Here is a 24,347-nt window from a genome sequence, read left to right as displayed (position 1 = left end):
TCCGAACCAGATGCAAGGATTTGCACCACAGCAAGGTCAAGGATAGTTTCGGACGCCGAATGCGGGGGGAATGACACCGCAGCAGCCGAGACGAGGAAGAGGAGATTCAGGGGGAACTTTACAACCCCGAGGTCACCGGTACCCGGGAAATAGGCAAAACACACCGCGAATGGTGCTGAAAGAGCAGCCCGCAATCGGAGAAGTAGTCGTCGAAGTGGGCAAAGAAGAGGAACCTAAGTAAATGCCCTAAGATCGGCAACGGAAGCCATTGCCAAGGTGGGACCGAAGACGTCATCAGTCCAAGAGGCAATTGCCCTAGTGCGAAGCAAAAAGGTCACCGAAGGAGCTAGCGTTGAAAAGATATTGCCAACAGCAACGGACGTTCGACAGATCCACAGAACGACATCATCTTTAACGCCGTTGAAAACTGCACACGAAAAATCAGTGTAAAGTCTGAAAGGTCATGGCACTGCGGAAACAGCTAAAGGTCATCCGACTTTAGCGGGAAGTTCAGCCGGGGCGGAAGGTCACCCGAGCTCGAGCCAGGAGAAAATGCCTTAGTCACATAAGGCGCCAGTTGCGTCAAGTTCAACCGCAACGGATTCGGCGAAGCTAATGCCACTCCTCGGAAAGAAGAGAACGATACCGCCTTTTGAACTCTTGGAGGAAAAGATGATTGGAGGCAAACCGGCCTATATGACGGTCGAATAGTTGGATGAAAATAACGTCCCGTTGATGACGATCTACGCCGCAATCGGTGCAGCTCCAACGAGAGAAATGAATAAAGCGGATATCACAAGGGCCGTCAGCGATGATGGAATCAGCAGAACGCAGGTTAACCAAATCATGAAAAGGGCATACAAATAAGGAAAAAATGGAGTACGTTATACCAACACCAACATACCAATCCATTACATGCCTCTGCCGGAAGAGCAACGGAAGCAGAGAGTGAAGCCAAATGGCCAGGCATGGAAGAATGTCTTAACCGGCGACCCCTTACAGAATATCGGAGGAACAAACGGGGTTACGATTGAAGATATCGCTAACTACGTGGCCGTCAATACGATTCGGGCCTGGAAAATATGAGAGGAGATCGGATCAGGATCCAGAATGCACTGGACAGTCTCGTGAAAGATAATACGATCAGAATTGGAAAGAGAAACGGAATTGACCGTTTCGATTGGATCGCAAAAGCGTAAAGAGAAAGTGCAAAGTGTGAGGGGAAGGTCCACCACACGAGAGAAAGAAGTCAGAAGAGAACCAAACGAGCGCACCGCATAGCCTGAATTACTTTCGAAACACACGCTGCAAGAAGAGTTGAATTAGCGAAGTGGTTATAATACTTAGCGAATGGGCTAAGATGGGAAAGGTCATCCATACTGTTGAGAATGGCTCAGTCAGAAAGGATGGCAAAGGACATCAGAAAAGCAGTGGAAAGGTCTCAGCTCAGCACCCAAAATAGCCTAATTACTATAGTCGTAAAATAGGCGTTGAGAACGGTCATGTAAGAAAGATCATAGGACTTACAGTGTTTGAGATTGCAGGTTGAACGGCGAAAATGGCTGAACCGAGCCAACCAAGCAAAACGGTAAAGAAGTGGCAGCCGGCGAAAAAGGTTACCGGGGATCCGTTGATGAACTACAACGAGAATTGTCCTGACTACAAGCGTAATAACGCTTTGTCAAATGAGCGTTATGCATACTGGGGTTGCGTGATCGCCGTGCCGATGCCGAATCAGATCTTGGTAATTCCTAAGGAAGCGACACGCGGCAACCTTGATGTCTTTCGACATTTAGTCCTGGGAGAAACATGGAAGAAATTGTCACCGGAAGATCGGATGATCCTCGAAGATAAATACCAAATGTGGGTCGGACGCAGACCGGGGTGGGATATCACCCCTGAACCTCCGAAAGATGCGGAAGCGGATGCGTTCAGAAAGAAATTCGTAGAAGATACAATGAGAATGGTGCAAGAGAAGGGCGAACAAGAAAGCGCTTGGAAGAGCGACAGAAAGCTGCGGCAGAGAAGGATTTAGCCGATGCAGCAAAAGGTCACGGTGGACTTGGGAGTACCAGTTCCGCTTGCAATACTGAAGAGACCTGATGAAGAAGAAGCGGCTGTGATCAGACAAGCACTGATACAGCAGACTGACGTCATCCTACAAGATCCACTCTCAGTAACGAAGGACGAGCACAAAATATTCCTAGCGGAAAAGGTCAACTTGTCTAAAGGAGGCAGACCATCGCAGGTCATCAAAATCGCGATCGAAGAACGGATTGATAAGATGCGCGCCTTCCGAAAGCAGGAATGGACGTCATCCAAGCTCTCAGAAATTTTAAGAAGGATGAGTTCACACGTCCACAATCGCCTCCAAGGGATGACAGATATCGCGGATATGAAAGGTCATCAGACCGCTCGCGAGAAAGGTCACGAGAAAGGTCACGGGACTTTAACCCTTACAAGAAACACGGTGGATACGCAAGTGATAGGCGTACATGAGTTCGTGTTTCGACATGTGAACCCGGCGTTACGACTCCTCGCAGGAAGATCTGTTTTAGGATTGTCAGTTCAACCGGATTCCCCGCCAAACCATATGGTCACCATTCAAAAGATTCTGGCAGCAAGATTGTGGCATTATGAGACGCATCATCAGCTACGAAAGAGCGCTCAAAGAGGAACGGAGATTCCGCCGGCATTAACCGCGCAGGTTATAAAGCTGGGAAAGCCCATTGCAAACTTTAACTCCTCTGAAGCGGTGTGGAAGCAGCTGAAAGATTGCCAGCGGGGAATGAACGATGAACCTTCGACGTCAGGCACAAATGTACGCTCATCAATGCGCGGAACGGATAAGACGCACGATGGGGACGAAGTTCATCCAACCGTCTGACTTCGTTTACGATTTCATCCAAGAGACCAGCGCTAACAAGAGCAGTCATCGTCCAGAACTTGAGCAACGTCCTCAGAACAATGATACGGGCAAACGCGGACAGCTGCATATGGATTATGTCGACCTGTGTCAAAGGTTATGCGACAATCCGCACGACGAAATATTGAAAGCGCGAACGATTGACGCCCGGGAACACTTGATACGCATTCAGCGTCGGCGCAATCGAAATCGAAACAGTAGCGCTAGCAGCCGGGGCGAAGGAGACGTGCTGCAAGAGAGGGAAAGGGAACCTCGAGATCGGCGTCCAATCGTAACGAAAAAGAACGACGACGTTTCGATTGGAACCGCGACAATGGTTCAAGTGATGAGTTATGACCTTTAGGGCACCGCTGATGTGCTATTTACGGCCATCAGTCGGCAGAACAGAAAACGGTAGTGAGGGTACAGTATCAGGGCGGAAGGACGTAACGTAGCGAACTGTCATATCGTTCGTGTATTGTTGTTTGCAGAGTTTTGTTTCAGGAGATCAATGCGATCACGGTTGGGCAGTTACGGTGGTTTACCGGCCCTTAAAAAAGGAAAAGTTACGGCGACAACCGGCCTTCCTCATTTTAACTTAACGTCACTTTCGGGGTGTAGTTGCGGCCTGCTTAGTCGGCACACTCCAGCGGAATGTCAGAAGCCACAAGGGTGAAAAAGAGAAAGAGTAAGAATGGGAAGAACTTGTCAGATAACGAGGTTACGGCGACAAAATATGTCGGCCTCAAGAGAGAAGTTACGGCAGTTAACCGGCGCTCTAAACTGGTAAGGGAGGAAGAAGAAGTGCGAGTCAATGGAAGAAGGTTACGGCGTCACACCAGCCCTCTTCTGCACTTAGAAAAGAGAAAGGATGTGCGACTGAAGAAATGAAAAGCAGAAGGATGACCTTTACAAGGGAGGCAAGCAGAATTGTTTGAAAGCCAAAAACATCGGCTAAGTTCCTCCAGGACCTTTAACACTGATTTCATTATGGAAAAAGGATGACCTTTTGGGATCGTCGCTGCCAAATGCGTCGCACATCAGAAGAGAAAGGATGACCTTGGGATCGCCACTGCCCAAACGAGTCATCAAATGAAAGGAGAATGACCTTACCAGGAGGAAGCAATCAAGCTTGTCTTCGGACGTCCCTCCATGACCTTTGAAGCATCTCAGTATTACGAAAGATGTACGTTGATACGCAAAGAATCCAAAGATGAAGAAGCAGTATTCCTAAAGTCGTACATCGATACGCACTTATTCCTAAAATCGGACCTCATTTGTGATGAAAAGATTGCTCACAGAGCGGAATGGGCCAAAGCGGATTACGGTTGACAGGACCCAGTGACCTTTACGAGTCAGAGGATCCTAGTCTTCTTGATTACGAATTTTGTTGATATTTTTTATTGTTTACTTTTGTTTACGAGATCTCTTTATTCACATGTAAGATGGAATTTTGTGATGATAAAAGGAGAATGAATCTCGATGTTTTTTTTAACCATACAGACGAGCCGTCAAGGATTCCCAAGGAACTGGAAGTGCTGGAAGGGAGGGAACGGAGCTCAGCATCCCTCCCAGAGGCATATGAGCGCAGGCGTACTTAACGTACACCCTCGCTTGGCAGTCTGTTGTGTTTTGCTGCACGCCCGCCTTACGCGTGGCAGTGCCTTGGTGTTCTCCGTGCCACCGCACAGTGTGACGATTACGTGCGCTTGCTGTAGTCAGCAATGCGGAGTTGCACATTCTGAAATTCTTTCGAATTTAGTCTTGTCATAAATCTCTAGCAATCACGCCATATTTTCGCTTTCCATAGCGTAGGCGCTTATAGCATCGACAGATTTGTTTGGTAGACGGAGTTACGTCAACTCCGATTTTACGACGTGAACCTTGCCAGGTTCCCGTCTCATAAACAGATGTGCGTGCTGCTTCACGTGCTGAGTTCGATGCGCTGTCATCCCTGGGTGGCAAGACGTGTTAAACACCCACGTGCCCACTGCCCAGGGTATGCGTACACGGGCACTTTATGGTCGCGCATATTATGCCTTTGATCGGGCCAAGCCTCCAAGGTAGCTCGTCCTAGCACAGTATAGGTACAGACAACCCGACATGCAAGCTTGGTTTGATCCAAAAAAACTCGCAATGCAAGTACCACACTCCACAAAAAATAAAAATGCTTTTTCTTAAGGTGAAGGTTAGGCAAATAATTACAAAAAGTCATCAAATGTTTTGGAGCATGTATCCAGCTAAACAATGTGTAACCCACACTTCAAAAAAAATCCGGCTCCAAAACAATGGATTCTTGACTTCAAACGTAAACAAAACATTTTCAGACCTCTAGCACGACTGGCAAGTATTATCCCCTGAGACGGATCTGAGTTACGCAGCTGCACTGTTCTGACCGATTGAAGCTACAGCGCTGTGTCTTCCCTACGCTCTGTCTCTCACTGGCGTGCGCAGCCTAGTGTGAGCCGGTCAGGTCGGCTTCCTTGGTAGCGTCAGTCACATATTGTTTATAATTTTCATATTTTATGTTTGTTTCGCTACTGCATTAATACTATTGTACATAATTCAACGAAGTGCTATCCAGGATAACAGGTTGGGTACTAACACGAAAGTGCCGAAGTTTGAGAAGTGCAGCTTAACGCGGGAAAAAGATATAGCGTTTCAAAATTTTTAAAATCAATTTTAAAATCTATAAAAATTTTTTCGAGAAGCTGTAATGGGCACTTTTTGGGAAAAGCCTTTTTACGCAATCGATCCGCTTAGGGGGTAACAAAACTTCGAAGCGTTCGATTGCAGTTCAACGATACACGTTTTGTTTACAGGCTGCTGTTTGCCTAACCCTCGCGTTAAGGTCCTTATTAACATTACCATGTACATTGTACAATAAATACTGCAACGTGCATAAGTTCGGCTTGGATTGAACCAGCACCAAATCCATTCATCCATTTCAAAAAAATCGAGAGAGAACAGAGCCATCGAAATTTATCGCAAAACCACTTTCTAACGAGGTATCTAACACATTTTGCGAACAAAAGATCTAATTATTCCGACTTCCTTCGTTCCTGAAATCTGGAGAATAAAAACAGAATGCCTAACTATTCCACACATAAGAAGTTACCTGCCAGAAACAGCTGCGTGCAAGATGTGTGTACGCGCAGCTACCAAACCGCTAGCTAAATGGTGGTTTCGGTTAAATGACAAGCAGATGAGCTTCTTGCATAATCCATTCATCCAGACGATCGTTGATGCGGAACCAGCATTCGTACACACCGGCGTGTTCCCTTGTGACATTATTTATCTTCATTATGGAATTGCATCCGCACCGTTCGCCTCTGTCGAACTCAAAGTGTCCACTGAAACCATACGGCGACCTGGCGCTATCTTTAACTTGCGGGATGGACTTAACCAAAAGCAAGTATCTTCCCTTGCGCCACAAAAAGCGGGCCGTCAGGTCGCCGGGCAGGTAATTGAAGCGAACCGGGCAGACTATCTTAGCTGGGTCGCCGTAGCGGACGGTGACGTTCTGCATCGGCGGATCGAAGACGTGGTAGCGAATGTGTCGCGGAGTGACCCAGTAGCGCCGTGTCACCACCAGCTGGCTCCCGTTAGAGTGCAGGCACTCGTACAGGCCGGTGTGGGCGTACGTGAAGCGCTCCAACGCGATGGAAAACGCACCCGTCGCCGGATCATACCCGGACACCCGCAGCCTCGACCCAAGGTGTTCACCGGTACAAATTTCTTTGGTACAGTTGCAACAAAACTTCATTTCCTCGGACGATTCTCTTGTAATTTCCGCATTTTTGATAGTGAAATGCTCTCCGTTGTATGTGAAGGCCGGCGGAATCGCGATATGGGACACCTGTGTGTAAAGCCGGCAGTCGTTTACTTGAACAAGTCTGATGGAAACCGACAATGTGAAAATAACTTCGCAAACCCGAACCGGTTTGTAACTTGTAATATTACTGTCTGGCACATTGTATAAACGTTTTAGGGCGAAAATTTGTTTGATGTTCCTTGACGCATTAGAAAGACGGCTCTTTCAATTACATATTGCGACTCCTATCTCGTTTTAAGATTTACATAATCTATGGCACGGTACGAAGTCGTCCAAGTCTACTTTTAAGTGCACCCGTTCTAGAACGACGCTTTCTAGTAGCTACCGGTATGTTCTGAAAGCGAACAAGAATGCACTGACTGATGATAATGTCTTGTACGTGTACATACTTGCTTCTTGTTCGCGTTGCTACAAGGAACGAAAAGTGTGCCGCCTTCTGGCGCTCGAATGATCTCCGTGTGTGGCGGCCATTCCGATATTGGATAATTCCGCGTCGACGGACCGCTCCCATAGCCGTGCAGGTGCATGATGCCTTTGTCGTTGAGTTGTTTGGCTTCGTTCAAAAGCTGGTTCACTAAACAGAAATGTATGGTTAAAATAATGAAAGTAAACGCAACAGGTGACAGCTGCATGTTTCTTGCTCTCCTTGGAGGCGGGCATTGACGGTGACGCTGCGGTGACATTTTGTATGACTATTTAGGGTACGACCGTACGAATACGACGTAGTACTACAGATGCGTACAACCATAATAATACTAAACTAATCATTATAATGTTACTAGTAGACCCCGCGCAAATTGCGCGGAAGAAATGAACTACAGATTAAGTACCTGGCTTATGTGATTTAAGGGAGTATCATTTCTAGGTTATTTTCGAGCGAAATATAGGGTACACCTAATTCTTATAATGAATCCGACATTCAAGTCGGATTAAATGCTGTACATACTGCCCAGGACTGTATGTTTAAATAAAAATTATTTAATGAAATTGCATATTTTCGATAATTTTGCCAGACAATCGATCGCAGTTATGCAAGCACAAACTCACAGCAAATGGACAAATGCCAAAAAACGTATGGTTAATAATTATTGGTGTACTAATTTGTTATTATTTCCAAAAAAATTTAGTTAGATACTAAAAAATATTCGGCAGTAAACACTAATTTAAGTAAGTAGTACCCAATTCATATTTTCATTTTTTTCAGTTCGTATTTTTAAATTTCATTTTGCAGCTACAAAAATGATACTCAATCCTACAAAATTGTTACTCATTAGTCATTACGGTAATTTTAGAACCACGGACACTGGAAGTTGTCTTATTCGTAGAAACGGGATGCCTCGCTTGCTGCTCCGCGAGCTCGGCTTGCGCCGCAGCTCGGCGTAGCCTGCGGCTCCGCCTTCGGTTTACAATATAAAAAATACTTAACAGTACTATTTGAATTTTTATCTGCTGTTAAAACTGTAAATAAATAAAGTTAAAGAAATTTACAAAAGCTAATAATGCGCATTTGGTAAACATCACACAACACAGCTGTTTTCCCGTGTAGCAGTCAGTATTTACAACAGTAAATACCGTCCCACCCCATGGACGGGTTGTTACAGGATATTGGAAAGTTTACCTATCCCTTTAACTGCAGCGATGACTAATTATTATCAATTATTTTTAATTATTATCAATTTTCCGATCTATTTCTTTGTTTCCAGATCGGTCACCAATCAGTTGATATTCGTGAGTTGCTGAACAGCCAGCACAGGGACTCGCTAATTGATAATTATCAGAACTTGTTCTCCCTTTCCGTTTTTACTTTAAGCTGCAGACTATCCAATAGCAGTTTATACGTAGCTGATTCTAAATCCCTATTTGACCACTAACACACCACGATTGTCCGTTCAACTCCGTTGTATCCGTAAAAGATACTCATACAATAATAGTCAACTTTTTCTATTCTTTTAACTACAGAACACAGCTCGTAAACCACCTTAAATAAATATGACAGAAAAATTTCATTGTGTGTATTCCACCTTATTTTTTGCAATTCACATTTCACGCCACAATCCAGCTCCTCCACAGTCCACACCCGTTTAACCTATAAATCGAATACGATTTAGGTTGTACAGCTGCACCGTCGGGATCACACACTGCTGTTGTTTTGAAGAAAACCTTAAGATGCCAATCTGGCCTTTCTGGGACAGTATTTTTACGGAAAACGAAAAATTCGGAAAATTCGGCTTTCTGAAATCACAGACAGATCAGCAAGAAAGGCAATCGCGCCCGCCCGGGAAGGCGCTTTACAGTAGAACTGCGCGAAAACAAAGTGAACCACTGCGGAGAGCAGCTACTGAAAACACACTATGGAACCGTCCAACATTCGTAGAATCTTCTCGGCCATTTTTGTTCAATTTTATTTTTCAAAACTAAATCTTGATGGGAACATTACAGACTACAAACTTAGAGCGATGGAATATAAGCTGTATGCACTATGCAACATGGAGTTCCATTCAAATGCAGCGGTAAAAAATGCGTGTTGGCTGTTGAGGCAGTGGTGGGGTGCTCGGCTTAGCAGTGGTGGGTTCTTAGCTTTTTTCATAAGCTTTGTATGTTAAACTTTTTGACAGTTTTCTTTCAACTCTAAATTTTATTCCAAAACTGATTTGTGATGGCTAATCTACACATTAAGGGCTATCGAATGATATATAGTCAGGGTGGTTTGGATCAGTGCGTCGAGCTGGCGAACTCAACAAAGATTAAGGCTTACGCGATTATTATATAGAGATTACTAACTAACACCCATAATATTATTGGTTACTTAAGTAATAATATGATGGTAGAGCTCATACAAGCACTTTACATACACCGCACCGAGAACACCGGTGCGGTGTACTCTGTATGTAAAGTGCTTGTATCTCGTACAGCGCTTTGCTTGCCTTGCCTAGCAGACATTATTGTCACGGGGATACTGCTACTTTTAAACTTGCCGAAATTATCTATTCTTAGACGCTGTTCTTAATATATAATTCTACAGTAACGAATGACCGGTTTGAACTTTGATCTGACAGCGACCGAACAACCTAGGGAAGGACGATTACCGGTAGTCGATGAGTGTCCAAGGGCATTTGCACTGTATATGCAAGGTTGTTAACGGTGAAATTTTTTACCGGTTCGCCGGTGAAATCCGAAAAATCCCGGTGAAATTTTTTGAAAATGGTGTCGGTGCAACCTTAAGAAAAACTGCACCGAGCTCCACCGGTGGCCTTAAATTAATAGGCCTTGTCAGAAGAACATTAAAAAAATTAATAGGCCTTAAGCGTAGCGAAAGTACTCTATATTCAACGAGTGCACTGGTAAAAAACGGCACCGTTAACAACCCTACTCCACACACTTTTTGGTTTTGTTTTATGACATTCTGTAGCAAATGATTGTTAATCATTTGGTCACTTGTTGATCATTTGGTCACTCCTGTACACTATGCAGATGTATTGACTGTATATGGACATCGGAGTTGAGGTCGTTCGATCGAAGACATCGCTTAGTCAACGGACATACAGTAAAACAGCATTTTGAATAGACCCGCAACCACACGGCATCCAGCAATGCTATCATAGCGGTTGAATACGGTGACATAGCGTAAGTTTCTAGCGTTACTTCCGTAGCAAACTTCCGCAACGGACAAAAACCGAAGTTGTGGTAACCGCTGTGTCGCTACATCGCGACACCCAACAATGACATCTCCGCGGTTAGGTGCATGACGTCATAGATCTTACTTCCGTTACCAGCTTCCCAAACTAACGCATTTCGGTAACAAACATCCGTACCGAACTTCCGTAACGGGCTTTCGTAACGGATAGAAATAGAAATTAGAAATCATCAGTCATTGCACTGGCATGCAATTTGAAAACATTGCGGTGCAAAATGAAAAAAAAGGTACAGGCGGTGTGGTTTCTAAGAACAGCCACACCGATGCGTATGGGTAACCGCGTTGACGTACAGATACTCCGGTTCACCACCCGGCAATCGAAGATATCATAAATTCGTAATCGACCGAAGCGTAGCGAAGGTCTTCTGTGTTTAGCGACTAGTACAGTATGGAAAACGTGGTGTCCGTCCGTCGGTCACCGCCACTAAACGCGCATATGCGCAGTTGACTTTGCTATCAAATGCACGCTTGCGCGGTGGCGGTACATACTCACATCTTCGGTAACCTTTGGTATCCGTCCGTCGGTCACACCCACCGCCACATTCGTATATAAAAAGGGAGGGGCACAGAAGCCTTTAGTACTGACTGCTTAAGGCAGCTGTTGTGTGCTTTTTTAGTACTGATGCCCTTTCTACCAGTGCTCGAATTACTAAATGTAAGCATGCCGCCATGCAGATGTTCTTCTAAAAATTTTTTGACTTCTTTGCCCGCTCCATTAGAATGTGTGTGGTAACTCGTACGTAAAGATCACGCTGCTCGCTGTGCCATGTGACGCGTGCGGCAAATAAAAGCAACTAAATTATACGCGCTGAAGTTTCCTAAAACATACAATTTTGAAACTGTCGTCCAGCAAGCCTAAACCGGCACAGCCATCCGTCGGCATCCGACACAGCCATCCATCCGCAAATTATACCGGTTCTGAACAATTTACAATTAAAAGCATCTTAAAATAAGGAGTTTATTGAAACCGCAAAACTCGTCAAAGTTTTCCCGCATGCACATCTTCAAATGCCAGAAACTAAGAAAGGGTGACACTATAGCCACCCTTTTCCGCACCCCGTTCATTATGAGCATTCTTTTTACAATTATTTAATTTTTTATAAGCACCTTATTTTTTTACAGTCACCCTTTTGCAGCTAAGTGCGTTTCTGATCAACACGATAACACTCGTAATGTGATACACTGTATCAGATACAGTGTTGTACCTACAGTATAATCAGTACGAGTATAATGTGTGCGTTACATACGGAGCCGAAAGTGACCGTAGACGCTCGTGATCGCTCAGGTGCAGAAAGCACTTCTTCCGCACTGAACAAAATGTAATCGAAAGGTGTCCCACTGTCCCACTGACAGCGTCCACCAGTGGATGTGAGAGTAAAAGCCCTACGGATAAGCGACAAATATGCAGTGGTCACAACCTACTACCACCCGCTCGCTGAGGAAAAATGGAAGAAACTGTCACAGTTAACGACATCGCCAACATTCGCATCAAAGCGGAAGTAAGTGACCGAGGGAGCAAAGCTAAAAAAATGCAGATGACGAGTGAAGTGAAATCTGTGTCGAAAATCCGAACGGTTTTATTAAAATGATAATTCCCCTACTAAAAGGTCATGAATATCACTATTATTGCCTCGAAATGCAGAAAAACTTAACATACGTTTAGCTAAAAAATAAAACGGGTGGCTATAAAAACCAACAACTGAATATATATCTAATTAAATGCTAATAAAAGTTGCCTATAAAAAAACATGGTGCGAAAAAGGGGTGGCTATAAAAACGAGGTGAAAAGGAGTGCACATTTTACTGCGGTAGTTTAGGTACTATTTGAACCAAAAGGGTAGAAGAGGCCCCAAAAACGAATTGTTACCATGCGCCCCTACAGGCTTGGGTGTAAAATAACTCGGATGCTGCTGTAATTTGTCGTTATTATGAACTTGGCCATACTTCGCGCTAAATTTTAATATGTTCGTGCGTGACCGACGGATAGAATTATGCGTGACCGACATGACCGACAAAAAGTCCCGTTTGTTTGAACATAGAGGACCTTCGCTTCGCTTCGGTCGATTACTGCCTGCTAGGATTTTCGAAATTTGCGACTGTTACCCGTAAGATTGTTTTTCAAAAATTGTTTCCCGGAGTCAGTGCCAAAAAGTGTTTTTGAGCGTAAACAGCAAAAAATTTTGGTGCATGCAAACAAATTTTGTGCTATGTCCCGGTTTACTTGCCTTGAAATATTAGCCTGGCAAGAATTAGGTGGTTCTAAGAAGTAAGAACAGCCAAATGCCCATTTGCCTGCGTGGTTTTACTGATTAAAGGTTTTTTTTGTACCATCCATTTCGTAACATTCATTTTACTACTGCTCTAACTTGGTTTTTTGTACCATCCATTTCGTAACATCTATTTACTACTGCTCCAATTTGCTGCTTGTCTCTAAGAAATAAAATACAGCTAAATACGATAACCGTAAACTTCGTATAAAGCACCGGTACCGGAAACGGTCTGAAACTTTTAATGTAAGGATTGTAAGCTATTTATAATGTATTCCTGCTACGTTTCGGTCGTGCGCTACATCGGTGCGGTGTCAAAAATTGCGGTGCGATTTTCGATTTCGTCACACCGTCTGGTGGGGTTTTTCGCTTTAGTCCGAAAAGCTAGGTGCGATTTCTTGTAAAAAACCGCACCGAAGCTACACCAGTGTACACTATACACCGCACCGCACTGTTAACAACCCCAGACCACTGTGGAGTGCGCGAAAGTGAAAGTTTTCGCGCATCTACACGAATTTGATACCATGTACTGCGTACATTTACTTCCCTTAACAGCCTGAACATCTGCTCTTCCGCAGCCTTCTTATGTAAGTGAGATAAACCGGGGTTTTATTTAAGAAGTCCGTAAGCTTAATACTAGAAAATGCTTAATACCTGAATGAATATCCCACCGCAAACTTAGCTTCTCCGCTTTTTTGAAAACGTCTTTCAAAACGATACTTATTAATTAAATGCAATTTCCAGGAAACTGGGACGTGAGCAGTAGCACTACAACCTTGCAGCATGTGAGAATTCATAAGACGTGCTTTTTCCGTCAACCCACAATGTGGTTTTTCTTGTGCGGATCTATACCTCCACCTCGTGCTCAGGTCTACCAATGCATGCCAACGTGCGTTTTTCTAGTAGAAGATGTGCAGCCTAGGTGAACTTGACTAGCCTAGCATATTTGATGTTCTTCAACGGATAAGAATATGTGAGAGTGCCCGTTTACGGGCTTGGCTACTCGAAAATAAATCAATCAATCAATCAGGAAATCAAATTTTTTCGGTAAAATTGCCTGCATTTTGGGCTTTGTTGCACTATATTTGCTCGAACACGCATCAAAAGGGAAGACACGATCGTCGTGATTGCAGATTGCACAACTATTTTACAAAAATTCTGTTTCTTCCACTTCACAGTTTTTCAGACATAATATACCAGCTGTATACAGAGACAGCGCGACTGGTGCGCTCCGCGGTGCTCGGGCACAGTGCGGTGAAATACACCACGGTGTAATTTCAAGATCCTCACCGCATCGACGGTGAATCTTTTACTGTATTTTCACAAGTTTAAGGAACGCCCCAGGGGCCGGGCCGCGCACACGAGTTGTCGGCCCCTTTGAGATCAAAGCCGACCGGCGGTCCGGCTACGCTGGCCACGCCCCCACCATGTACCTTAAACTTCTGAAAATACAGTAATACTTATCAGCGTTGTAGCTAGTTCAAAATTACTGAAAAATTTCAACGCGTTTTCACCGCACCCTATCACACCATCGATGATTAGCAACCGGCGACCCTAGCTCTGCGGTGGTTCGTCACAGTCATGCACATGTACAGAGTGTAATGAAAGCTGTATGCGCGACATTTTTTGCCGGGACGATTAGAGAACATAGTTGCTCTTCAAAACCTGCGAAACTACCAAACGTACTTCTGTCCACAGGGCGTCCGTTGGTCTTAGTCGAACAGCCAAAGCTGTTCTGTACGCAGAAAGCCAGCATAACCACGATAGGCTTCCCGTTCTTCTGAGCCGAACAGGCGAAATTCCCCTGCACGCAGGAGGCCAGGAGAACCACGGCAGCAATGACGAGAAAATTACTCATTATCGCAGATTGGGTGGGATTAAAATGATAAAACAGTAAAATAAATAAAACATTAACAGCTAAAAATTTCTACAAATTCACTCGGGAAGAAAATGAGACCACGTGTCGAATGATAAGATAAGTAATTCGTGATTCTCGCCGGGACTGCAGACTGGCAGTGTGTCATTTTGATATCACTAACTACAGGAATTTTCGCAGTGCGCCAAAAGGGGAAATGCGCATGCGCCATGTACTTAACACGCGAAAACGGTCGCACGTAGGCGTTCTATAATACCACGGCCCTTGGCATCGCCGCACAATTTATAGGGCACACTTTTTTATCAGGTATGTGTCGCCCAATTGGTAGAGCTTAGTGTCCTATTAATTTTCATGTGATTGCCGCATTAAAAAAGCAGAATAATGTGCGAACTCGCGCTGTTTAAACAATGCCAGGAAAAGCGGCAGGAGGAGATCGCCCCAGATCGGCAAGAAAATGTTTCAAAGTACGGGCGAGAGTCGTTCAACTTGTTTGTGTTTCACCGTTTACCATTTGCAAGTCTGGAAAAAATGCGTGGGAATATTACGAGTGTTTTGTACACAGTCCCATCTCATGTTATTGGGGGCAAATTCCTCGTCTGAGTGTTTTGATTGAGCGAAGCTCGCCAATGTATATAATGCGATTGAAGTTCCAGTTAGAACGATGCCACCGAATACATAATAATTCAAAAATTTGTTTAAATATTTCCAGATATCAGTTAATATAAATACGCCAATTTCAAGCATACAGACTCGCAAAAAAAGAGCTTTATTTCTTGGCAATACATCCTCATCACCGGGGAAAAACATGAAAAAATAATAAACTGTTAAAACACACACGGACACCGACACACACATCAGTCGACATCGACTGTACTTGTCACAGCTGCGCGCTTTCGCACGCCGTGAAATTAATTGGCATGCTTTCCAAAAAACATCTGGTCTCACACCGGCGGAAAGCACAGTATGGGGAAAAAAATTTGTTCCATCAAACGGTGGAAGGAAGGAAGAAAACAAAAAGAGTCATCAAACTCAATGAACCTCGGCGCTCTTGCCCGTAATGTACAGTAAAAAGTAGGCCAAGGCCAGCAGACCGGTGCCGGTCAGATCGCCCAGCGCCGTCAGATACGGAATCGTCTGGTTATCCGGATCTGCAAAAGCACCAAGTCATACCGTCAATAATACTGCGGATGGTGATACATAAGGCGGACAAGTAGATCAATAATAAAATTAATAATCTAAACTCACTTCAAGTAATAAATAAGCAACAAAATGGAAGGTATATGCACTAAATCAATTACCGATTTAAAAAATGTCGCTAAAAATAATAAATAAACTCATTTAAGAGAGCTCACTAGACGAAGAAAAATCCCCATATAAAATAATCATGGGAAACCGCATTAAAATAAAATAAGATTCCCATTAAGTTTATGTGTAAATTGTGTAATCCAGGAATTTTCCAAATGAATAACAAGTACGCATTAAAAACACTAATGATTTTACCTGTTATTAGTATTATGAATAAAATCTGAACTGAAATCTAAAATCCACACTGAAACTGAAGTTCTTGAACAATTAAGCAAAATGAAATTTTAACAATGAATAATTACAATTTATTTTAGTTTATTTATAACTGATTATCTTAATTTAAGTAGCAGTAATTTAAATTCAAATTTTTTGATAATTTTCACACAATTAAATTTGAGCGAAGTACCTAATCCACGTTTCCAGGCGAAATGCGTGAGGACATCGGAGAGGTAGAGCAGCATGGACACCTGGATGAGGGCCATAATGATGAAGACGACGGCGAAGCGCAGCGAGATGACCGCGGAGGCGTCCTTGGCGAAGGTGACGACGAAGAGAAAGACCAGATGCCCGGGAACGACAAACATGAGCAGGAGTCGGGCGGTGCGGGCGTTGACGTTGGAGCGCGAGCAGAAGGTGTTGCAGGGGCTGGCGCAGTAGCGGTAGCCGGGCGGGACGTGGCCCGGTGTCTTGTAGGCCAGGTGCAGGTACGTGGCGATGCGGCTGCTCTGCACCGACACTAAATTCCCTCCCACGCCTGCAGTTAACCAACTAATTATTACCGCTATTTTAATTTTTATTCTAAAATAATACACATTCTGCTTTGAACGTTTTAATAGATTAATAAGAATTTGCGTTATTAATTATTCTACTATATGAATCCTTAAAAAATTTGACCAATTTTTAAAACTACTGGGCTTATTTTTGTTCACTTATTTTTATTTACTTCTGCTTATTTGTATTCGTAACCTCATGTGTAATATGTATGGTAAATCGTAACAGGGAGCCAACTCTAAAATTACGTAAGAAAACCATACATTTTTTTTATTATCACTCACATATAATAATTTGGCGATCTGCCAACGCTAGTTTATAATTTTAATAAAAATGGTTTATATGTAAAAACAAATTACCACTGAACAGATGATCCAACTTTCTGATATTTTTACAATTAGATTAGTTTTTCAGGACTTTTTTCTGAATTTCTCGACTAATTTACCGTTGATAAGAGGCTGGAAGACGGCCAAGCCGGTGAAGTACGTGCCGGTGCTGACCACCTTCTCCAGAATAATACCGGAACAACTGCTGATAATCATGGCCATAATCACCGGCACCCACCCGTGCACCAGCACGTGCCGCGTGGTGGGCTCCTTAGCAGCCAGCCACGCCCACAACGGCACCAGGCACACCAGACAGCACATGGCCACCACCGGCCCCACCAGCCAGTACGACGTTTCTACAATAAAACCCCGCCAATTAATGGTAGTCGATTGCCTCAACCGCGTACGCCTCCCCGGGCGGCTGGCAAAACTGCTTGCAATGTTATGAAATCAAAGGCCTCCACGAATTTCAGGCGGATTTCTCCAGACTTGTATGCTATTAACTTTAGACGCTTACATCTCGCTAACTGTGGGTTCAACCTATATAACCAATATTCCAAAACGCAGTAAAAATACGTTGTTGATACCATGCATTCCAGATATTGGAGATATCCGAATTGTTGCCATTTAGTTTTTGGGAGGCGTACGCGATTGAAGCAATCGATTGCTATTACTTAATTTCACAACATTACTGCTACATTCTGCGTGTAAATAAATTCCAGTAAAGCTAACGTTAATTTTACCTTGCTAGTTGCCACTGATGATTTATTTGTTTGATTTATTTGTTATTTGCTTATATTTTGAAATTTAACTTCGATCAACAAGAGAAACGTAATCGGATTAATATTTATCAACCAAAATTAAAGAAAACTAAAAAAGCATTTAAATTATTTAAAAAATTCATTAATCCGAGGTTATTTATTTAAATATTTTCGTTCACCAAATTTAACCTAAATCAACAAAAGCAATTTAAACGTGTTTGAAAGTTAACGAAACAATAAAATTACACAAAATGAATTAGTTAGTTTAAATTGAATCTGATATTTCTACACCAATAGCGAGAAAAGTATAAAGAAAAACGTACCAAAGGCACTGTAGAAGAGATAGCTAAATCCCGCCAAAATGCTCAGCGTCAGCACGTCGCCAATGGTGCCGGCCACCGGTGTGGCGATGTTGTCGGGATTCAGTCGAAAGCGCTTGGCAAATAAAACAGTACTAATCATCACCGTATCTGTAAACACAAACAACACACACCGAAAATTAACCAACATTCTTCAGGTCAAGGAATAATGGGCGTTGCAATAAACGCGGTTATCGGAATTCGGAATCTCGCCAAACTAGTTATGAATTATGATTACCCGATTCTGCGTACACGTTAAACTCAAGCCAAAAATTTCTTTTCCAAGCGCTATTAATAATTCCTGCCGAACTTTCGTTAGCATAAAAATGCATGCGGCAAAAAAATGTTGCATGCAAGATGTTAAATTTTCCATGTAAAAATACATTTTCCTATGCAAATAACAATTTTAATATAGAGAAAAATGTCACGGTGCGAAGGAATAAATTTGCGTATGCAGAAAAAAAATTTTATATCAACATAAAATTTTTATAAGGTGAAGTATATTTATAGCCAGAAATTCTGTGGTTTCTTGTAGGAAAAACTTGTGGCTCACCTTGAAGGATACTGGTGGAGCACGCGGACAGCATCGCGGTGCCCACCATCAAGATAACATTCCTCGTCTTCACCTCCCCGCCGTGATTAATCGCGTACATAATCACCGCCAACATGGACGCCAAAAAGCCCACCCCGGTCGACAGGACCTGGTTGAGCGCCATATTGCACCCGATAATCCGCCATTTCCGCCGAGGACTCTCAAAGCCCCCAATATTCACCTACAATTCACAAATAACAATCACATTTCATGCGATCCATATTCCATCCTTTATCTCAAATTTAAAACGGTTTGAAACGCAAGAAAATGATGTGTCAATTGACATATATAATCTACCGTCATAATCAGCGGGAAAATATAATAAAAAGAATTGTGAGAATTTGTTCACCGCAGACTGACAGCAGCGAGCAAAAAGCCGAAAATCCGAAAGGAAATTCAATTAAATAATTATTTTCCAAAATTCCTTATCAGTAAAATTGATGCTCTAAAGTAATATAATTCAAATTAAAGTCAACTCAAGCGGCGTAAAGGAAAAACAGATATGACTGGAAAAATATATGAACGCAGAACGCTAAATAAGAAAAACGGTACATAAGAAAATTTATTGAGACAATAATTTTTAAAATTCAATGCAAACCAGTTTCATTGTAACCCATTTTCAATCGTTATTACAGTAATTTATCCTTGTAATTACCTGCGTGGATAGTCGTGACGCCAGCGTCATCTCCAGATTCCCTTTCAACCCCAGCAGCGCCGGCACCATAATCAGAATCTCACTAATCTCCACGAACACCGTCCAACTATTGGCCTGATCCAGCAGGATCCCCGCGCCCACCATCCCGAACCCGGCCAGGATGAACGGGACAAATATCTGCAGGATCAACCCCTTCAGCTTCTCCTTCCCAATCGGGACCTCCACCACCAACGCGTCAATAATGGGAATATCATTGGGCATGCGCGCCGCCGTCGACACATCCTCCACAATCTCCACCGGCGGCAGTTCATGGTCGACGTGCGCCGGGAGGACGTGAAAGGCGTCGTAACTTCCGGCGTCCCGTAGACTCATCGATTTATCATCATCACTGTGGAAGGCGTCGTTGGAATACCCGCCGCCGCTCTCCGCATCCCGCCCGCTGCTGGGGAGCGGCGTCCCCGACATCTGGCTAATGAGGCTGTTCTTGCGGGCGTTGGAGATGGTGGAGGTCTTGCGGGACGTGGTCCCGGTGGTCGGGGGGAGTTTCTGGACGCCCGGGGACTCTTCCAGAGTGGGGGAGAAGGGGATGAATAAGGGATCGAGGGCGGAGGAGATTTTGGGGGAGGCGCGGTGGACGAGGGTCATCTCGTTGTCCAGGGATAGGCTGAGACTGCGGCCCGGGGGCGGGCCGGCGTCCGGGACCGGCCAGTCCGGCTCGCCGGGTGTGTCACTCTCTGCAAGGCATCAACAGGTGTCAGGCGTCAAGGGATGGAGAAAAAATGTCATAATAACAATGGAATTTTGCTACATTGGAATTATAGGCGAGACAGGTCGTTAATTTTAAATAATGACGCGGATATCGCTGCAAATTTCGATAATTTTTGTGAGCGACGCCGGAAGGGAGAACGTTGCGAGTACAATGTTTCACCGAATCATCCCATCATGTACTGTCTGCTTTTACAATTTTTAATCGTCAAAAAAATGATTTATAAATTGTACTCTTTTTCGAAAATAGAAACCAAAAAATTCATCTAACCATCCGTAAATAAATTCTGTATAAAAATCTGAATTTTATTTTAATAAATGATAAAAAATTAATTAGTCATACCGACTCATACGTAAAAAACAGCAAGTCCCGTGCTTCGCCACGTGATGTGCGGAGATCGGAATTACATGCATGATGCATCCGCTAGCTACGTAGCTTCGCATCGCATCAGTTAAAAAAGCTGGAAAACATTCAAACAGGAAGCTGGTTGAAATCACAAAGAAAAGGCGGCATATTACACACTCATAAATGCCGGCAATGCGTTATGTAAGATCGATAATAATTTTTAATAATCATATAATAATTTTATGATCATATAATAATTTTTAAATCCTTTTAATAAACTTAACACCCGACAATCACTAAGATTTTTAATTTTCACAGTTTCTCGAATTACTGCACAAAATAAATTTCCAAATAAGTACATGCAAACATTTTATTTGAAAGAAATAATTCGTTTGCTGAATGGATTACAATACCTCGGCGATACGGCATTTCGAAAAATAGGATTGGAGATCAAATCAATACGCCGTTGTAACGCGCCACAAAACTATCTGATCAGCGGATTTTTAATCAGCAAAAATTCTTTCATTAGAGAGGTGAAACAAAATAACTGTTGCCGGAAGTAACGCTGTCAACCCCATAAAAAAACACGAAAACACGCACACAACTCTGCAAGTATAATTACTAGAATAAATAATAATCAAAAAATAATTCACCTGAATTCAGAATAAAATAACCAGAATTAATCGACTACAGTGTATAAAACTTTTCCCTGCTGAGAAACTATCGGCCTTCACATGGAAAGGGACTGGAAATTATTAATTACCAGCGGCTCGTAAGGAGAAACAAGGTGGTTTGTCGCCGCGGGCGCAAAACCAGTTCAAGCGCACGACGACAGCCGAACCAGTCAAGTTTTTATTACCAATTAAGATGTTAGCCGATAAAAACGGACAAACTACCTGCAAATTTACTGTATTATCATTATCCAATAAAAAATTACCAATATTCTGTCAATATGCGGAGAAAACAGCGTTTTGGCGCAAACAAACTGCCGTGTAATGCTTTGCGCTGACGAAATCTGCTGATTCAGATACGCGGTGTATACGTTTTGCCGTCCACTTCCCGTTAAAGCATTTAACAAGCACGATTTTGTTACTACACCATCAAGTGCTAACCACCCCGAAAACCACTTGGAAAAATGGACAATCATTCCCGGTGTGATGCAATTAACCCCGCTAATTATTATTGCTGACGAAAGGTTTCTGTAGATGCCTTACATCCGTGTTTTGCAGCCATTTACCTCCCTACAAAATATTTTAACATAAATTATCCAAGAAAATGTCTGAAATTAAAACGCCAAATGTCAAAGGCGCTAAAATTTAAAATGTGTTAAATAAATGAACATTATTACAATAAACAAACGGCGTATGGAGTAGCAGTCGAAAGTTAAAGCAAACGTTCAGGGAAGAACCACATTTTCTTATTAAAAATTTTTGCCGATTAATGCTAATCCCTTTCTTTGATAATTCAGCCAGCAACCTGTTGATCGTTTGTTACACGCTCACATGAAAATATTTCTACCGAAAAATATTCACATGAAAATACAGTATTTGCATTTCACATGAAAATATTTATACCAAAAAATATTTAGAAACATTTCAGGAAGACGCGAAATATGCTTTGCTAAATGCAGACTAAAAATTGGGAAGAGCAGATGTAACAGGATGTATTTAACAGGATTTTTAATGAAAGCGAAGTCCGAATATCCTGACAGCAAACATGATCTGCGATTTTACAAAATATCGTTGATTTTAATGTTAGTTCAACATTGAAAAAATTAAAAGGAATTAAATTTATTAAATCTAAAAAAAAATTCGAACAGTTCAAACAGTAAAATTAACTGAATAAAAACTGCTAATAAAAAATTACTTACTTAATAAAAATACAATAACTAAAAAATTCGGATAATGGCATCATAATGCTCAGAAAAAAACTTTTTTATAATTTTTATCGAGAATTTTGCCGCGTCACATTATTACTGTTCGCGCGACCTAAAGCAACACGAGTCTGCGACAAAATCAGTCAAACCAAGGAAAAGCCCAATACGACCTAAATTACGTAAACACCATCAAGAATAAATTATACAGCTGATGCTGCAACGCACGCACCGAACGACGAAGTGGACGTGGTGAAGTAGCGCTGCCGCGGCGGGACAGGGGGCAGCTGTGGCGGCTGCACGATGGTCTGCGCTGAATTGCGGCGGGGGACCACCGGGAGACCGACCATCTCCACCACATCATCCTGCAGGTACGCCTCGTTGCTGAAGCCCAGCGCCGTCTCAGCCGGGACTCCCGTGGCCGCGTTCACTGAATAGCCGACCATGCTGACACATCAATACACCAGGCACACGCACAAGACGTCCAAAACTGGGACACAGACTTATTCTATCCAAATAGTTTAAGCGTTGTGATTTATTCCAAGGACATCAACGATCACTTGATCAGCGTGATTTCAGACAGGTTCCTTGAGAATTATTAATGCAAACAGAAAGGACGCACCGTGTTGGAGACAAGCTAAAGATAGATGAATACTAAACACACTACATTGACTACAACACTGAACACACAATATTCAAGCACACTATAGGACGACACGTGAGGCAGTACGCGCGGCAGGGGTAGTAATAAAAAAGAGATGCATTTATTCGCCGCTGCGGGCCATCATCGCGTCGATATGGTATGGCTAAAATAATAAATGGCTAACGAGCCCAGCCAAAAACCCGGACGAACAAGAGTTTCCAATGCTCAATGAATAATTTGCTTGCGAGCCAAAACACTGCGGCAGTGCCGTACGCTGATTCGACGGTGCGTACACAGACGTGTCTACGTATCGTCCTTTGTACGAGCGCACTTGACCGGAAGCATAACTGCCGCCAAAAAACCATGAAATTAAAAAGCAAAATAACATAATACTCGTGTAGCAATAATTTAGTAACTAACTAATAATGCCACGGCTGCCACGGCTGTCTTGAGCACGTTACCTTTTAATCCAAGAGAAGATAGAGATTTTGGTGTTTTTTAATGTTTAAATTTTAACTATTAAGTAGTGTACCGGCGCTCGCACTCATTGTTATCGTGGTGGCTACTGCCCATTAAACATACTAATAATTCTGATTTTGTAACTATAAGAACCGGAATATAATTACTTTGCTTTGTTCGGAAAGTACTTACGTTAAAGTACTCGTACAACAATTACATTATTATATACAAAGTTCGTTTCCGGCTTGGTCAATGGCTACGCAAATAATATCTATACACAGTACTGTTATGGAAATTGTACGTCAAGTAGTCAACCACATAAAATTAATAGTAAATTTAATACGGACTGCACAGTCCGCAATCCGTATACCAGTACGTATGTACAATGTACTTACAATTGTTTTTGTAACTACCTTAATACTGTACCGCCAAATAAAAAATACAGGCACAACGTACTTAATCTGTTTATATAAATAGTAATTTCTTTAATTCGCATACTTTATCAGAATAATTAATATAATAATTAATATAATCAGAATAATTAATAATAAAATAATTAATACCACAATCGGCTAGTCACTAGCCGATTGTGGTATCTATATTAGTATTGTACATGGTATCACACTAGCCCTAGTGTGATAACATGTACATCAGTACATGCAGATTTGCAATGATGTACATGGTATTGTACTAGCCAACTGATACGTAGAAATAATTATCACTTACTTGATCGTATAATTGATTTTACTATTATTATAAAATTATTAGCACCGTACATGTCGTACTTTTACAGTTTACTCGTGTATGTAGTAATGTACATACTATGACGCTGCTTTCCGGCAAGATTAAGACGTACAGTAATTTTATTCCTCATCATCGTGATCGACGTGGTGCAAATCAGTGCACTTTGCCAGT

General features: G+C 42.7%; 2 protein-coding genes across 3 annotated transcripts; both read right to left on the bottom strand.

Moving 5' to 3' along the window:
- Positions 1-6,095: 6,095 nt before the first annotated feature.
- LOC129592822 (uncharacterized) lies at positions 6,096-14,647 on the bottom strand. Its single transcript, XM_055488948.1, has 3 exons — positions 14,388-14,647; positions 7,130-7,314; positions 6,096-6,764 (listed from the first exon to the last, which is right to left on the bottom strand). The coding sequence occupies exons 1-3, from the start codon at positions 14,557-14,559 to the stop codon at positions 6,096-6,098; spliced, it is 1,026 nt and encodes a 341-aa protein (XP_055344923.1). The 5' UTR covers positions 14,560-14,647.
- A 697-nt stretch (positions 14,648-15,344) lies between these two features.
- On the bottom strand, positions 15,345-23,138 carry LOC129592778 (solute carrier family 41 member 1-like). Of its 2 annotated transcripts, none has more exons than XM_055488900.1 (7): positions 22,563-23,138; positions 19,347-20,080; positions 18,653-18,872; positions 18,064-18,210; positions 17,099-17,335; positions 16,289-16,636; positions 15,345-15,725 (listed from the first exon to the last, which is right to left on the bottom strand). In XM_055488900.1, the coding sequence occupies exons 1-7, from the start codon at positions 22,774-22,776 to the stop codon at positions 15,607-15,609; spliced, it is 2,019 nt and encodes a 672-aa protein (XP_055344875.1). In that variant the 5' UTR covers positions 22,777-23,138; the 3' UTR covers positions 15,345-15,606. The 2 variants fall into 2 exon arrangements, with proteins under 2 accessions (XP_055344875.1, XP_055344876.1); XM_055488901.1 differs by lacking the exon at positions 22,563-23,138 and adding an exon at positions 20,871-21,350.
- Between the last annotated feature and the right edge of the window lie 1,209 nt (positions 23,139-24,347).

Source organism: Paramacrobiotus metropolitanus, unplaced genomic scaffold, assembly GCF_019649055.1.
Source record: "Paramacrobiotus metropolitanus isolate TYO unplaced genomic scaffold, Prichtersi_v1.0 Parri_scaffold0000056, whole genome shotgun sequence".
NCBI lineage: Eukaryota > Metazoa > Tardigrada > Eutardigrada > Parachela > Macrobiotidae > Paramacrobiotus > Paramacrobiotus metropolitanus.
This window is presented reverse-complemented; position numbering and strand designations above follow the sequence as displayed.

Bases quoted from the DNA above. Each gene is read 5' to 3' on its own strand.
- LOC129592822 (XM_055488948.1), bottom strand. From the start codon at position 14,559: ATGAGTAATTTTCTCGTCATTGCTGCCGTGGTTCTCCTGGCCTCCTGC. The intron at 7,315-14,387 runs GTACGTTTGGTA...ATTTCTGTTTAG, and splicing joins CGGACGCCCTGTGGACAGAA to TGAACCAGCTTTTGAACGAA. The intron at 6,765-7,129 runs GTATGTACACGT...CTTTACACACAG, and splicing joins GCAACGCGAACAAGAAGCAA to GTGTCCCATATCGCGATTCC.
- LOC129592778 (XM_055488900.1), bottom strand. From the start codon at position 22,776: ATGGTCGGCTATTCAGTGAACGCGGCCACGGGAGTCCCGGCTGAGACG. The intron at 20,081-22,562 runs GTGCGTGCGTTG...GATGCCTTGCAG, and splicing joins CACGTCCACTTCGTCGTTCG to AGAGTGACACACCCGGCGAG. The intron at 15,726-16,288 runs GTACTTCGCTCA...GTGCTTTTGCAG, and splicing joins CGCCTGGAAACGTGGATTAG to ATCCGGATAACCAGACGATT.